This window comes from Talpa occidentalis, unplaced genomic scaffold (assembly GCF_014898055.3).
Source record: "Talpa occidentalis isolate TD23 unplaced genomic scaffold, MPIMG_talOcc4v2.1 talOcc4.3, whole genome shotgun sequence".
Taxonomy (NCBI): Eukaryota; Metazoa; Chordata; class Mammalia; order Eulipotyphla; family Talpidae; genus Talpa; species Talpa occidentalis.
The window spans coordinates 13,674,637-13,687,586 of NW_023603184.1; the positions used below are offsets into that span (position 1 = coordinate 13,674,637).

The following is a 12,950-nucleotide window of genomic DNA, read 5'->3' on the forward strand; positions in this document are numbered from 1 at the left end:
CCCCTACGTTTATAGCAGCACTCTTTACAATAGCTAAGCTATGGAAACAACACAACCTAAAATGTCATTTTTGCAGGTACAAGTGCATTTGCAATCGACTCTGGCTGTGGTTTCAGTTTGCTCACACAGGCTCCCAAGGCATTGGAGCCACCTCCGTCTTAATTGTCTCCTTGTTGAATGACTTTAGCCAATGTGACAGGTCAGCACATAGGTGACAGAACACACACGCAGGGCCCTTCCCACTCTGCAGGTTTTTGCTCCTTTACTTCACCCAACAACACCATAACGGATGTTGTTTTTCTCCCATTTTATGGACAAGGGAACTGGGATGCAGCCTGTTAACTAAGATTCCCAGGCTCACTCAGCCAACAAATGTCAAAGCAGGAATTCAAACTCAGGAGGTCTCCCCCTAGAATCAAGACTTAGTCACTGTGTTGTTTTATTTTTTTTTAATTGAAGTAACATTAGTTGACAACATAATGTAGGTTTCAGAGGTATAGACTTATATATCCACATCTGTATTTTCAGTTTTTCTTATAAACCTACTTCTTGTTACCTATTATTATCATGTAGTTGAGACGCCAGAAGAAAGATAGACTGGAAATTCTAAACTGCTCCGTTCCTTCTTCTGCCCCTTCTGCCCCTTCTGCCCCAATCCCCAGTTTCCAGCTCTTCTCAACAACAAGCATTCATAATACAGTGTTTAAAAGCTTAGGGTTTGATATCATCCGAGATCTCCACTCCAATCAAATTTAGGTTCAGTGTGATGGTTAGACTTAATTAGAGTCAAATTCCTCTTTTATTTTGGTTTTATCTTAATCATCCCTTTTATCCACTGGTCCAGAGCCCTATAATTTCCCACAAAGGCACTCTGAGATGTGGTATTATACATTCAGGACCACGGGACAAACAGTTTGTTGACATACACACCCACTGCCAGAAAATGTGTCTCTGAAATCATTGCACCAGGAGAGCATAGAAAAAAATGTAATTTCTCCAAAAGGCCCTTTTCTAAAGTAAGTAGCAGAACAATAGGTTTTCCTTGAAAATCTCTCCGGTGAAAAGAAGGTATGTGTGAGACCCAAACATGAGAATATTTCAGAAACCAGTGACACGAAGGGAAAGTGTGGTAAGTAGAAACATCGAGGTCCCCTCATCTCGGAGGAGGAAGAGGCAATCACAGAATTTTAGAGCTTAAAGGTATTTCAAAGTCCATCTAATCCAGTTCTTTGCAAACTCTTTTTAAGTGCAGATTCTTTTGTTCAAATGAAATCTTAGCCTGAAGATTTATATAAAAGCTGAAGTGCTCTTATTGTATCAGAGGGGAGAGGTCTAGAGCCTCACCCACTCTATTCCCATCCTCTCACCCCCAACAACCCTTGTGTGGAACCCCTGGGGTTCCTCAAAGCACAATTTGAAAATCATTAATCTAATCCAATCTCCTCCTTTGACCACTGGGGCAGATGAAGCCCAGAGAAGCCACCCGACTTGGCTGAGTTTATGTAACATATCAGCAGCCAAGGGAGATACCCTTATCTTTCTTCAATGATTTTTCCATGATGCTACCCAGAAGCCTCTAGTCAACTGCCTTTTTTTTAAAGATTTATTTATTTATGCATACAAGAACTGAGGTACAGGCCAGAGGTGTGGGTGGTGGTGGTGAGAGGATTCACCAGAGACAGAGCGGGGAACAGAACTGGCAGAATGACTGAAATACACTGCTGAGGGGAGCAGCGGGGGAGACAGGAGAGGTCTGCCATGCCATGTGGGTCAGCGTCCTGGCCGGGGATCAAACTCATGCTGCAGTGGCTATGGGCAGCTTCATAGGTTGTGTCTTAATCCCTTGCGCCACCAGGGAGGCCCCTGGTGTTTTTGTTTCTCCAGATTGTGTGTGTGTTTATATTTGTGTGTTTGTGCCCAGGCCCAGTGTTCCCAAGAAAACCTAACAAACCAGTCCCTGCTCCACTTGGAGGCTAGGAGTCTGCGGTTTGGACACAAAGTCTCAGCTGCCCAAGAGAGCTAGTGCAAGAAGGCAGAGGCTTATAAACACTGCCCACCAGCCACCAAGGCTGGGCAGTTCATAACCTCTGAGAGTCCATTTCTGTTCTCATGGGGAAGAACTGCAAAGCTGGTGGTTCTTCGCAAGACTTCTGAGAATTGGCAACTCTCAGCTCCCTCTACCCCACCAAAAGACATCAAACCAGACAGCTAAATCTTCCTTTGTCCATCAGTAAGGAGGAAGAAAAAGGGAAAACAGCTCACTACATCCAGAGACATTAGAATTTGAGTAAGTTTGAGTAAGTTAACAACATGTCCTGGTAGTATTTTAAGTGAACTGGTAGGAGACCCAAGGTGGGTTCTTTTTTTTTTTTTTAAAGATTTATTTATGCATACAAGAACTGGGGTACAGGCCAGAGGTATGGGGTGGGGGGTGAGAGTATTCACCAGAGACAGAGCGGAGAGAGGAACAGGCATATTGCCTGAAATACACAGCTGAGGGGAGCAGCAGGCATGTCAAGAGAGGTCTGCTGCATCATGTGGGTAGCTCCCTGGCCAGGGATCGAACTCATGCTGCAGTGGCTGCAGATAGCTTCATAGGTTGCATCTTAACCCCTAGTGCCACCAGGGAGGTTCTATATGCTGTCTGTTCCCTTCCCTTCTCAGAAGGCATGAAGTCTGAGGAAATGGTAAAGAGGCTTTCTGATTAGCATTCTCTATCAAGGAAAATGCTACCACCCTAATGTAAACAAAGGCTTATTTGGGGGTGACCTTTCGTGACCCTCCCAGAGCCAGGAGATTGCTATTGTGATTTGCATTAGCAAGATGAAAAGTTCAGGAAGGTGAGTTAAGTTATATAAGGTGACACAGCTAAAAAGTGATGCACCTGGAATTTGAATCCACAACCATCTAGCTGCAAAGCCTGTGTGTGTGTAACCACTGCCCCATCCTGCCTTTCCTCCTGGCCACAGGGGGAAAAGGGAGAGGAATGGATATACAAAGGTGCAGGACTCCGCCAGCACAGGAGGGAGGCTACAGAGCCAGGCACCAGGACTGGGTTTCAGAGTTTCTCCCGGAGCTAGCACAAAGGAGAATTCCCAGTAAATTCTGATCCTACAAAGCTCCCAGAGGCAAGACTTCTGGGCTTGTTTACTGGCCCCCCTACCCCCCCCCCAGGCTGGGGTGGGGGCTGGTGAGCTGGACACAAAAGCAGGATAAAGGTAAACTTTCTGCATGTGAGAACCATCTCCCCCACCCCCAAGTAGCCGTGTCACACTGCATGTCACCGTCATCAAAGGGGCTGTGCGTAAACCTGAAAAACCAAACGGACCTGTCTGTAGGTGTTACTTATATCACAAGGCTACAGGTGCCTTTATTTCCACTGTACACTGGTGCTGGGAGCGCCTGCCTTCTCTTGCCTTGAAAGCCTCCTCTTTGGACCTAGTCACCGCTGTCCTCAAGTAAGCACCTTTTCTTTGCTCTTTTGGCTGAATTGTTAGGAGTGTCAGGGCTTAGAGGCTTGGGCTGGGAGCTGGGTGTATTTGTCCATCTCCAGTTCCAGACGGCCGACCCTCCTGCCAGGTCCATCAGTCCCAGCGTCTCCGGAAACTGTGTGACTCAGGTTTAACTGCTTACCTGGGGGAGACAGTTTTGCCTACTCAAGCTGGGTAGCCACCACACTCCTCTGCACCCCCCACTGCCTCAGGGTCGCTTGACAGAACCCTGGGGAACTAAGAGAGAATGCTTACAGGCGCTCAATTCTCTATCCTTCCTAAAGACAGTCTTTAGGAACAGAATCTGGATTTTACACGAAGAAATATTCAGCTGCAAGGGAAACTCAATCCCGTCCTTTTCCCCTGTGGCCTACACCCCCACCTCCTCATACAAGGACAAGACCATAGCTGCCTTATCACGGTTGGGGGCATTTTTCAGGAATTTGTCTGTACAGCATAGTTTAACAGAAACTCATTCTGCCCTCCCACACCATTTCAGAATAGAATGCTTCTAGAATAGCAATGGTTAGGGATTTTCCACTGTCTTCTCCCACCTTTTCCAAGACTGGTGTGCGGAGCTCTTATTTGCTCACCCGCCCCCTGCTGGCCGTCTCTGGGTAGCACATCCTCCTTCCTCTAGCAAAAGGGATCTTTGAATGTGCAAGAATTTTATAAACTGGAAAGGATATCAGAGATGATTAAGTATGACCCCTTCATTTTACAGATGAGGCAACTGTGTCCCAGAAAGGTATGGAGACAGCTTTGTGATTTAGTCTAGTTGAAAGACCCCAGGAGAGGGTCTGTTTACCTCTCCAAGTGGAAGTTTAATCCACTTGTCTGCCATGTTTTCTTTAAGAATGTTTATCACGACTCAGGGTATTCTTGGCAGGAGTTTTCACAATTTGATTGTTTTCTCTTCTCAGAAGTCACCCAAGTCGCAACCTTTCAGCTATATTTACTAAAATTGATTTCTCACCCCTACCCTCTCTCCCCGGAGAATGACCATATGCATTATTCCCAGTTCTCTGCAGATATTATCAAATTTTATTAAATTCTCAGGATATCCTAAGAATTGCAGGTTAAAATCCCTGTTTTAGAGACGAGGAAACTGAAGCCCAGAGAGGGTCACAGGTTTATATACACCACAGCTTGTAAGAAACAAAACAAAATGAAGAACTTTAGCAGACTAAGCAGTGAGAAATGTGTCCTGCATCCTGGCTTTATAGGTGGCAGAGCTAGAATTTAAATCCTGGTGGAGTTCATGCAAAGTCTGTGAGCTTTACAGTACAGCCCACAGAAAACTACAGCAGACCTCTTATGAGTCCTTGCTATACCTTCAGATAAACGAATAAAATGGAAAACTCCAGATCCAGAGTAAGCTAAAGGAAACTGAGAAATCACTTGGCTACCATCAGTCTGTTCTCATGGCTGCTCTAATTTCTCCCAGAAGAACAAACACTCCAGCACCCAACCCACAATCCTTCTTTAACTGCAAGTTTTGAAAACATCCATTGTGTTTTCCTCAGTGGTCCCTTCTTCGGGAGGCCCAAGAGCTGGAAATTTGACTCAGGGCTAGAGATCTGGTAGACATTGGGGTGTCTTGAACACTTTGGAGGAGGAAAAACATTTTTCTTCCCCGAGAGACTGCCCAGATAGCAGGATGAGGGAAAGCTTTACCTGGTCCCCTTTTCCATGATTTATACCCTCACAGCTTTGTTCTGCCTGGTGATATTCTGGTGCATAAACAGCAATTTCTAGATGCTTCATTGGATGGATTTTTGATCACATGCCCAGAGTGAAGTTGACAATCTCCCGGCCAGGGTCAGGAAGGAATTTTCCTCCTCTGGAAAACTGGCCGAGACTGGGTGGTTTGTACCTTCCCCTCTCTCTGGAAGGCTGAGCAGAGGTGCCTGGTTGCTCAGGCCATGGGCATTGGGACCGCTGCCTCTGATTCCTGTTGGGGTAAGGAGCCCACAGGCCTGTGCCTTTGACTGGGTGGACCCTCCCTGTGCACGCTGGGTGAGTGAGCCGGCTCTCAGAAAGGTGAGGAGGCCACTGGAGGCCTGGGGGACCTCAGATTCCACACCATCACTGTCTCATTCCGAAAGGTACCGGCAGCCAGCCTTTCGCACACCTGATTCAGAACCCACCTGATTCCTCCACCTGTGCGAATCACTCTTGTGCCTTTCCTACTTACGAGGTAGCTAAGATGGTGATTACATTTTGGGAAAACTAATTCCAACAGCTGTGGGCAGCAAGTGAGAGTCCAGAGGGCTAAAGGGGCCTGGTGAATCAGTCTACTGCTGCAAGTAATGGGCGTAGGAGGGAAGGGAGAAGAACAAATCAGGGGTCTTTTTCTGAGATAAAAGTTTGATCTCTGTTTATAATAGTGAGCTTGCTTGACCACAATACCCACAATTAACCAATGTGCGTGCATACACTAGATGTACCGGCCCCATCGGGTGGGTGCCTATTGAAAATCAGGAAACTCAAACAGACCTTGAAGTCCATGTCCTCCATGTGTTCATTTAGTAGATGAAGAATTAAGGCTTGGAGAGGTCCGTACAAGAGGCAGAATCATGACTTCCCCGCCCCAGCCCAGTGGTCTCTATGATGGCAAAGCAGCCAACCCCTAAAATAAAAAATATAAAACTAGAACAGTGGGCCTAAGACCCTCTGTTGATGTCCCCTTCTTGTTCTGCTACTGATCATAGGTCACTAACTATAGGTCACTAACCCAGAGCTTCTCAGTCTTTTTATTTTCATGATCACTCTTTCCAGACAACTTTTCCTTAGTTGCAAAATATTAACGTCATAGCAACGTTATGTATCTGCTTTGGTGCCATGTCCTTGGGACAGGCACGAACTAGTAAAGTCTAAGATTATTTTTTTAAGATTGATTTATGCATACAAGAACTGGGGTAAAGGCCAGAGGTGTTGGGGGCGGGGGTGAGAGGATTCACCAGAGACAGAGTGGGGAGCAGAACAGGCAGATCTACTGAAATACACTGTGGAGGGGAGCAGCAGGTGAGACAGTAGAGGTCTGCTGCGCCATGTGGGTAGCTCCCTGGCCAGCCGGGGTAATGAACTCATGCTTCATAGTGCTGTGTTTAACCCCTTGCACCACCAGGGATGCCCAATGTCTAAGATTGCTTTAACCCTAATAGCCAACCCTCTCCCTCTGGGGGCACTGTCACCCCCTTGGGGGATGCCTGGTCTGACTCAGGTCTGGATCTCCATATTGCTGGTCCTCAAGGTCCTTACTGAAAAAGAATCCCCAAACAGGTGTTCTTTCCCACCCACCCTGTCCCCTGCCCCACATAAAAAAAAAAAAATCTTAAGAGCCAAAGTGTTCAATTATTGCAAGAACCGTAGAGTGCCTGAAACAGTGGAGCTACTGAAAAATAAAGCAGCAATTATTCCTAAGCCTCGGGCCTTGAGCATGCTGGCTAAGGGGCCTGGGACTTTCATAGAGAGCTCAGAGTTCACAATACCCCCCCTCTCTGTAATGGCAGCAAAAAAAGAAAGAAAAAAAATCAGCTGTTGCTTTTATAAAATACATTTTTCCAAAAAGCAAGAAATAATTACAAAAGGAAACTAACATGCTGCATACCCGAGAGAGCCCTTTAAGAAAACTTAATAGATATAATTTGCTATAAGAGGAATTACCAAAGGGAATCGGATACAACACTGTGTGTAACACCAGAGAGGTTACAGCGCGAGGGAGTGGCCTGGTGGAAAGAGAAAAAAAATCCCTGAGAGGCAAACACCTATTGACCAAAAATACTCTTAATTTTTAAATGCTCGTATTCAATTTACCAATAGACTTTTGACAGCTGTTTGTCTGGCACAGATAAGGAAGGGCTCACGCCTGCTGTGGAGTTTTGTGTTTGGAGGGTTACTCACTGACTGTGATGATCTAGGCATTGTCTCCTATTATTTTCCATTCGGAATAGATCTCTCCTTTCTCCAAACCCACCCTTGAAGATCCCGCAGGAGGCCAGTGAGTCTCTTCCTCAGTTTTCTAAGTCTCTGGGCCAGAGGGCAGGAGGCCTTGTTTACCTTAAGACCTCACTTAGAGGAACATTTCTGAGGCTGAATCCAGAAAGTAGAAAGGGATTTGGGTTCCAGGGCCCCTTGTCTCCCTCTTAACCTCCCTCCCCCATCCCTCCTCGTCTTGCCTCCTGCTCAGGATATAAAACCAGGCAATCCATGGGAAAATCAGAGCCCAGACCCAGGCAGCCTTGACCTCTGTTTGATATGACTCCCAAGGGAGCGATGCATGAAGGTGATAATCCACTGGACACGTTAACCCTCGCTGGGCATCAGGAACAGGTTTCCTAGCAGGGCTGGTGATTCCCAGCCAGGACCCAGAAAGAGCGCCCACGTGTGAGGTTTGAACTCATTTATCTTTATCAGCAGCACAGTTTTCATGCGTGTTTGATAGTGATGATGACAATAGATTTGCAAACACCCGCAAGCAATCAGTCTTTGATTCTGGAAACACACCATCCCTGCTCTTCTCAGAGTAAATGCCTATATGATATGTAAGAGGGTCTAGGAGACGGCCTTGGGCAGATGTGACCTTGAGCATTTATAAAAAGGGAAGCAGATGAGGCAAGAGTCAGAAAACTTAGCAAGAATGCTCTACAGTGTAACCATCTCCATTGACTGTGTGACCTTGAGCAAGTTACACTCATTTCCTGGGTTTTCATTTTCTCAACTGTAGAAAGGCAGAGAGGAAAGATCAGACTAACTCGGCACTTTCCCACATGTGGTACTCGTATTGCTCATAAAACAGAAGATGAATTTGGCTAGGGGTAGGCAAACTTTCTCTTAAAGAGCCAGATAGTAAATATTTTAGGATTTGTGGGCCAAGAGTCAAAATCAAGGATATTACGTAGGAACTTACATATCCATTAAAATGTAACCACTTAAAAATGCAAAACCATTTTTAGCTGCTGGCCATTCAAAATTAGCTTGTGGGCTGGATTGGGTCTACAGGTTGTAGTTTGTTAACCTGAGTCAGGTGGTGCATAGAAGAACAATTTTTATTTAAATGCTTATATTTTTATTTTTATGAAAGTTAAAAGAATATTGACTTTCCATTCATAGTGGTGATAGAAAGTTTTCCGCCTAAATAAATGTAGTTATGTCAAAACAAAGGAGGACTGTGAGGCACTGGCAATTTGCTCCTGCCCTGCAAATCTGCTGTTTGCCCTCACCAGGCTGGCCAAGTTCTGGGAACAGATCTCAGCTCCCTGGTCTGAGCAGATGAAAACCCAGTTTGTGAAGTTCACCCAAAGGTTCCCACTGAAGGCATTGAGTTACCAACCAGATCCCAACAGCTATCCAGAGTCTGTAGGACAGGTTATAGGCTGGGGTGGGGGCTGCTGCCCTCCTGGGTGCATTGATGCTGCAGAAGATCAGTAACTTGATCTTGACCTTGGTCATGATGGGGGGTGTCTGCACTCTGTTGTCACTCAGCACCTGCACCCTGGCAGTCATCTGCTTGGGGCTCCTGCTAGATGTCTGCTGGATGTTTGCCAGCTCTAAGACCCAACTAAGAAGGTGGTCAGACCCACTAGAGAAAAGACTTGTAGTGTCTTTAAGGGATCTTGGCAGGAGAATGCCTCTGTGTCTGCTTGCCAGGCCGCTATCACGGCAGGATCAGGTCAATCACCTTGTTACTAATCCATCCAGGGTCCAATACAGGCATCTTGTCTACCCAGCCCTGTTTCCCCTCTAAGGCATCGACTGCTCTTTTTGAGGGGTACATGATATACATACTAACATTCCTCATGTCCTGCATAAAAATAGAAAATACACAGAAAAGAAATTTATATCACCCTAAAATTTAATATCCCTGAATAACTACTTTCAATTCCTTTGTGCAACTGTAGTTCTTAATTTTTTTCTATGCCTTTACACAGATATTTTAATGAAAATGAGATCATATATAACACAACTAACTAAACCTGTGTTTTATACATATATGGAAAACATATGTGTAAAGCATATATTAAACTAGACCTGTGTTTTAAAGCAAATATACTGAAACACCCCCCAAAAAAGAAAATTGATTTATTTTAATATTATAGCAGTTATCATGGTTGGGGGTAGGCAACTAAAAGTTTGGGAAACAAGCTCATTATATTAAAAGAACATTAGTTTAATATCCCAGGACCCATAATGCAGTCATTACTCTGACGCAACTTTGTGATCGTAAGAGGCCGTGTCCTCTGCAAAATGGGAGTAAAACACCCATAGCTCCTCCACATTACTGTGGGCATCAGAAAAGAGAAGTTGGGGAACAGATTTCTTTAATCCATCAAACATGGACTTTTTTTTCTGAATTGTGGGACTATGGGAAGCAGCAAAGAAGCAACTTAAAATATGAGACTGGCCTGGTGAGGAGGCAGGCATGCAGGGACCCGAAGTCCATTCCCTCGCCACCCTCCACTGGACACCTTGTCTCAGAGCTTCCCACCTGCCAGCGTGTCTGGGAATGGAGCACAACAAATAGGATTATGGACTTTTCAAACAGACAAACCTATGTTGTCACCCAAACTCTACCACCTGCCAGCTGGGTATTTGGGGGGCATGTTGCCTAGAATTTTAGAGCATCACCCCTCATCTGTAAAACAAACCTCTACAAGCCTGTCTCAGAATTGTGGTTCTAAGGAGACCGTGAACAAAGACTGTGACTTGTCTGCTACAAGTGTCACAGGTCCTCACTGTCTTATCAAACTCCAGGGCTAGGTGTGCTACAAAACACAAAATTCGCCAGATATTAGGAAGGTTATGCAGTGTACAGAAAGGAGAATACACAACACTCCCCTCAAGGTATTGCTTGCTAGGACCACTTAAAAGCATTAATATTTCTGTCATGTATCATATGAATGTTCATCAACTAGAATAAAGAAATCTGTGACTATGCATATATGTAGCTCATCTATATGTGTGTGTGTGTAACACATGTGTAACAGTATGCAAAGATATATAACATCAATTCAGGGCTGTTTTTTGTTGGCATATAAGTTTGCACCAAACGCATGCACACACATGCAGGTTCAAAGCATTTGGATTTCAGAATTGTGCATCAGGGTTTGTGAATAGATTCATTTATAGCAATTCTTGCCCTGCTTTCAGGAGCACATTGCTAGACGTTAGAAGTCAGAGCTGGAGAGGGGTGTCAGATGTAAGTGAATAGGAAAAATAAAGAGACAGCCTTGTAATCATAAGAAACTCGTCTGCATTCCCAACCTGGCCACTTATAGGCCAAGTTACATGGGTAATTGTCTCAGCCCCTCCACCTCAATATTTTAGTCTATAAAATGGGGATATACATACAAATGTCTTAGATTGGGCGAGAACTAAATAATGTCCTGGTGGAAAGCACTTCAGGACATGCCTGGTCCCTAGGAGGCTCATATAGGCTCACTGAGGCTATAAAGCCCAAGTGTTGCCCCGCTGAGGGGCTTCGTCTGCCTCTTCACAGCCTCTCCCCTCTTGCAGGGTGATGTTGGACTCGGTGACACACAGCAGCTTCCTGCCCAGTGCATCCTTCTGCGACCCGCTGATGTCGTGGACTGATCTGTTCAGCAATGAAGAATACTATCCTGCCTTCGAGCATCAGACAGGTGCGTACGCCTGGAGGAGCCCATCTGAGCTGGGCTGGGGAGGGGGACAAGACGGTGCTGGCCATGTTGGGCCCGGAAGAGGCCGGCTCTCACCCTGTTCAGGGCAGAGGCCAGGAGAGGCCCTGGATCTGCCCCCAGCCTCTTCCCAGCTCTGTGATCTTGGGGGCTCAGCTAACCTCTCTGAGCTTCATTTTTTATTTGTTAAAATTTATTTGCTTACAGGAAAAATGGAGATAATGCCAGTCTCTTAGAGTTAATTTATTTCAATAATGTAATGGAAGGAAAACTGGGCGTCTGTTATCAACTAAGCTTTGAGTGCCTAGTCATCATGGTTTTAACTAACATTTGCTGAATACCAGTCCCACACAAGACCCCATGCCAAGCACTCATCTGATTTATAGAATCCTTAAGAGAAAAAAACAACTATTACCCCTGTTTTACAGATGAAGAAACTGACGCACAGAGAGGTTAAGTGATTATCCAAGGTCTCATGGTTAGTTAAGTTTCATATGAGTTGACTTATCTGCGCTCTTAATCATCCTTTGTGGTCATCTTACACATGATGTAAAGCTGTGGCTGACAGTAATAGTACTAGTAATGTCACTATAATAACATTATTATCAATGTTATTGTTATTCTCTGAGTGTCTATCTCCTTTTCAGTTTTATATCCCTAAAGCAGGGATGACGGGGTTTGAGCAAGCCAAAGAGTATAAAATAAACAGGCACAAAGCAAGCTCTCTGCAAATATGAGTCTCCTCACTGTCTCTGGGGCCACCCACCCCACGTCCCCTCTCTCACTCAGCCGAGTCCTCTCTGCCTGAGAAGGAAGCACCGAGCCTTGTGCAAATCTCAGGCCAGAGGGAGGCCAGCTGAGCTTTGCCCCAGAAACCTTCCAAGGGCCTCTATCCTCAGGCACTTCACTGACTGCACACCATAGCAGCCTGGGCGGCTGCCACTGGCAGGTGCATGCCCGGGGGGGGGCGGGGTGGTGATGCAAGTGCTAATCTAGCTGTCAGACCCCACAGAACCTTAACCCACTGTGCCCCAGCTCAGGGTCCGCACTTGAGGTCTGGAGAGATCAAGCCTCCCAGGTTGTTGGGAAACATTCACCACCACCAGGGCTGCATAGAGCAGGTGCTTATCTACATAATTCCATCCTGCACCCCCCAACCCCCCACCACGCACACACACAGGACGTGCCCACCTTCTATGAAAGGTCCAGATAATTACCTCTGGACTTGAATCCTGAAGATATCTATACAAGAAGGTCTAAGAAATATTCTGTTTCCCAAAAAGACAGAGAAATGTGGTCAATTGTCTCCCCTTGAAGTTTGGTTGCAACTAAGTTTGAAGTGACAACATGACAGCTGTCATGTCCCCATTCCCTGTCCATGAGTTCCACCCATGGGACACAGCTCCTGGCCTTTCCTCCACCTTGCACCACCACCCCTGCCTTCCAGGTCACCCCACCTCCTGACTATTCTGCTGGGTAGCAATGGGCCCCAATGTCTGCCCCAGGGAACACCCCAGGCAGGAAACCAGACTTGGGAGACAGTTGTCCTACAGGTATAGTCTGACCTTGACATTTAACAACTGCGCCCTCTTAACCTCTTCTCCCCAGCCCTCTCATCTGTAAAATGGAGGTAGTAATAATGTGTACCTGGTAAGGCTCTTATGAGGGCGAAGTGAGTTAATTCGTGTGAGATATTTGCAGCATGGTCAGGCACAGGTCTGGGCCCAGGTGTGTGTAACAAGTAAGGATTAGCTTTGGTTCTGGATGATGAAAAAGTTCTGGAGATGGATGGTAGTAGTGG

The 12,950-nt window shown here is 45.8% G+C and overlaps 1 protein-coding gene across 3 annotated transcripts in view; it reads left to right on the top strand.

The window, feature by feature from the left end:
- Nucleotides 1-3,335: 3,335 nt before the first annotated feature.
- ELF5 (E74 like ETS transcription factor 5) overlaps nt 3,336-12,950 on the top strand; it is a 28,672-nt gene continuing 19,057 nt past the window's right edge. Inside the window, exons 1-2 of one of the 3 annotated variants that reach the window (XM_037521630.1) lie at nt 3,336-3,458; nt 11,010-11,134. In XM_037521630.1, the coding sequence (XP_037377527.1) occupies nt 11,014-11,134 (121 nt within the window). In that variant the 5' untranslated portion in view covers nt 3,336-3,458; nt 11,010-11,013. Of the gene's footprint in view, nt 3,459-5,497; nt 5,535-11,009; nt 11,135-12,950 lie in introns of those variants that run through there. The other 2 variants (XM_037521629.2, XM_054699172.1) reach the window with 2 other exon arrangements.